The sequence below is a fragment of the Lithobates pipiens genome, unplaced genomic scaffold, assembly GCF_037356315.1.
Source record: "Lithobates pipiens isolate NorthernLeopardFrog02 unplaced genomic scaffold, aLitPip1_a1.2 Scaffold_18, whole genome shotgun sequence".
In the NCBI taxonomy this organism is placed as follows: domain Eukaryota; kingdom Metazoa; phylum Chordata; class Amphibia; order Anura; family Ranidae; genus Lithobates; species Lithobates pipiens.
The window spans coordinates 588,325,522-588,328,467 of NW_027507758.1; the positions used below are offsets into that span (position 1 = coordinate 588,325,522).

Sequence of the window (2,946 nt, forward strand, 5' to 3'; positions counted from 1 at the left end):
CTAAAAGTGGCTGCATTGAAGGGCTCAGTGGGATGGGCAGCGGGCAGATTTGGTGAGATGACTGGTGGGTGGACCCTGGGGAGTTTTGGTGATCAGAGTCGGGGGACCCAGGCATAAAGCTGTATAAGAAGCCCCACAATTTCTTATCACAGCCCTACATACACGTGATCAGTTATGATACCATCAATTTGCTGGTTTGACAGTTTGGTTAGAGATGCAGGCAAATTTGACAGTTAGCAATTCCGGCATTCCAGGAATCTATCTATTTTATTAAACTGTTAAATCAATGGGTTTAGTTCTGCTTTATGATTAACTGCTGCTTAGGAGATCTAGGCTTCAGCAACATGGCAGTCTCTAGCAACAAGAAACAGGTGTAATACTGGAGGAAATTTATAGTACACACTAATGTTAGCAGTAAAATTATTAATTTGGAATGCACGTTCCTTGCTAAAGAACATTTTTTTTTTTTCAAGTTGTTGGTAAAGTTCCACATTAATTTGAACATTTATTTAAGGAAAATTATTGACTTATTTTACATGGTGGCTATCAGCAGAAATGCCTGAAGAGAACATTCTCCATGGGTGAATGGATAAATTACACTTTGAACATTTCATATCTGATAAATGCCTCAAACTTTGTCACAATGATGACATTCATACAAATTATAAAGTTATGCAAAACAGGTTTAAGGTTTCTTGAATTATCCATGTACCGAAAATTGAAAACAAATGGTAGTATTAGCATGTATATTATCACATATTTATTATCACAGATCCAAGAATATTTCTTCATCACAGTTTGGAACGATTGATATGTACACCCAAAATCAAAGCACTGTCACGGAGTTCATTCTTCTTGGACTTTCAACGGATCCTTTAGTACAAGTTCTGCTGTTCCATATTTTCCTGATAGTTTACATGACTACTCTGACTGGCAATCTCCTTCTCATTCTGGCTGTGAGGACTGACAAACATTTGCACACCTCCATGTACGTCTTCTTATCTAGTCTCTCTTTCTTGGACATCTGCTACACTTCCTCCATTGTACCCAAAACCTTAGTTGATTTTCTTTCACTTAAAAAGAGTATTTCATTCACAGGTTGTGCTGTCCAGTTCTTTTTTTCCCTGTTCTTGGGAGAAACAGAGTGCATGCTTCTGGCATTCATGGCCTATGACCGATATGTGGCTATCTGCATCCCTCTGCATTACAACATGATTATGAACAAAAGGGTCTCCTTTTTTATGATCAGCATATCATGGTTGAGTGGTTGTATCATTTCCTCTATTGACACTTATTTTACATTCAGCTTAACGTTCTGTGGCCCGAACACCATCAACCACTTTTTCTGCGAGCTCCCTCTGTTGCTTCAGCTCTCTTGCAGTGACATCTCGGCAGTCAACATCTTAAAACTAGTTGGCACGACTATCTTGCTTTTCATTCCACTTTCATTAATCCTAATTTCATATATCCAAATAATAACTGCTGTCATGGTTATTCGTTTGGGCAAAAGCAAAGCATTTTCCACATGTATTTCCCACCTTGTGGTGGTGGTCATTTTCTATGGGACAGCCATGTTTATGTACGCTAGACCAGAACATTTAGTCACAGAGGACACAGACAAAAGGGTGGCAGTATTTTACACAGTGATCACCCCAATGCTGAACCCCTTGATCTATAGCCTGAGGAACAAAGATGTTCAGAGAGCCATGAGGAAGCTGATAAGAGCTTAGGATTTGCAGTTGATTGGGTTAGCTCAATAAAGATAAAATCTATACAACATTCTAAGCTCAAGTTCACCCATGGTTGTTAGTTAGGAGTGGTGAGGAGTTTAGCACTCCCCAGAAAAGAAGAGGCTCTAGCTCCAATTGCCATTTTAGAAGTGATTCAGTGAAATAAATCGCTAATACACAAAGTCACAAAATGACCGGCAACTTAATAAAACTGTACTGGTTTGTGGGTCCATTGTTCTCACTATTATATTTACGCCACCTGTTTTTCTTGCAAATTTAATTTCTAATATATTGTTATTCTATAAGGTTTGCTGGAGAACCTAGGAGCACACAGAAAGTCTGGTAGGTAGGAATGAGCCGAACACCCCCCCCCCCTCGGTTCTGTTCGCACTAGAACTTTCGAATGGACCGGAAATTTGTACGAACCCCATTGAAGTCTATGGGACTCGAACATTCAAAATAAAAAGTGCTAATTTTAATGGCAAATATGCAAGATATTGTCCAAAAAAGGGTTTGGGAAGCCGGCTCCTGCCCCAGGGGACATGGGTCAATGCCAATTTTTTTTTTTTTAAACGGCTGTTTTTTTGGGAGCACTGATTTTAATGATGATTAAAGTGAAACAAAGGGAAATATTCCTTTAAATGTTGTGCCTGGGGGGGTATCGTATGCCTGTGAAGTGGCACATGTTTCTTGTGTTTAGAACAGTCCCTGCACAAAATAACATTTAACGGAAAAAAAGTAATTTAAAACTGCTTGCAATACGGATGAAAATCATGGAGAAAAAAATGACATGGGTAGCCACCCCGCCCATTACCAGCCCCTTTGGGTCTTGTACGGATATAAAGGGGAACACCGTATCAAAATTAAAAAAAGGAAAGGTGTGGGGCCCCCAGGCCCTATATACTCAGAACAGCAGTATACAGGCGGTGCAAACAAGACAGGGACTGTTTAGGTTTGTTGTGTTGAGTAGAATCTGTTTGTAATTTTGAACTGGTACATTTTTAAAGTGTAGCTCCAGTCAAAAAATCTACTTTTAAACTTTTTGAAAAACATAGGGAAGGGTTATCACCGCTGTATAATTTTTTGGGCTGTCCTTCTTTTTCATCTCACTTCCTGTTGTCTCCTTCCCTTTACAAGTAGGAGACATTTGTAAGTTGGATGTTTGAAAGTAGGGGCCTGCCCTATATGTTCTGCAGAAATGTGGGCCTAAGGTGTT

At 39.5% G+C, this 2,946-nt stretch overlaps 1 protein-coding gene across 1 annotated transcript; it reads left to right on the forward strand.

Moving 5' to 3' along the window:
• Positions 1–812: 812 nt before the first annotated feature.
• On the forward strand, positions 813–1,730 carry LOC143990314 (olfactory receptor 2D3-like). Its single transcript, XM_077490366.1, has one exon. It carries the CDS (start codon positions 813–815, stop codon positions 1,728–1,730), a length of 918 nt encoding a protein of 305 aa, XP_077346492.1.
• Positions 1,731–2,946: the final 1,216 nt, after the last annotated feature.

Coding starts and splice junctions, on each gene's coding strand:
- LOC143990314 (XM_077490366.1), top strand. CDS start 813: ATGTACACCCAAAATCAAAGCACTGTCACGGAGTTCATTCTTCTTGGA.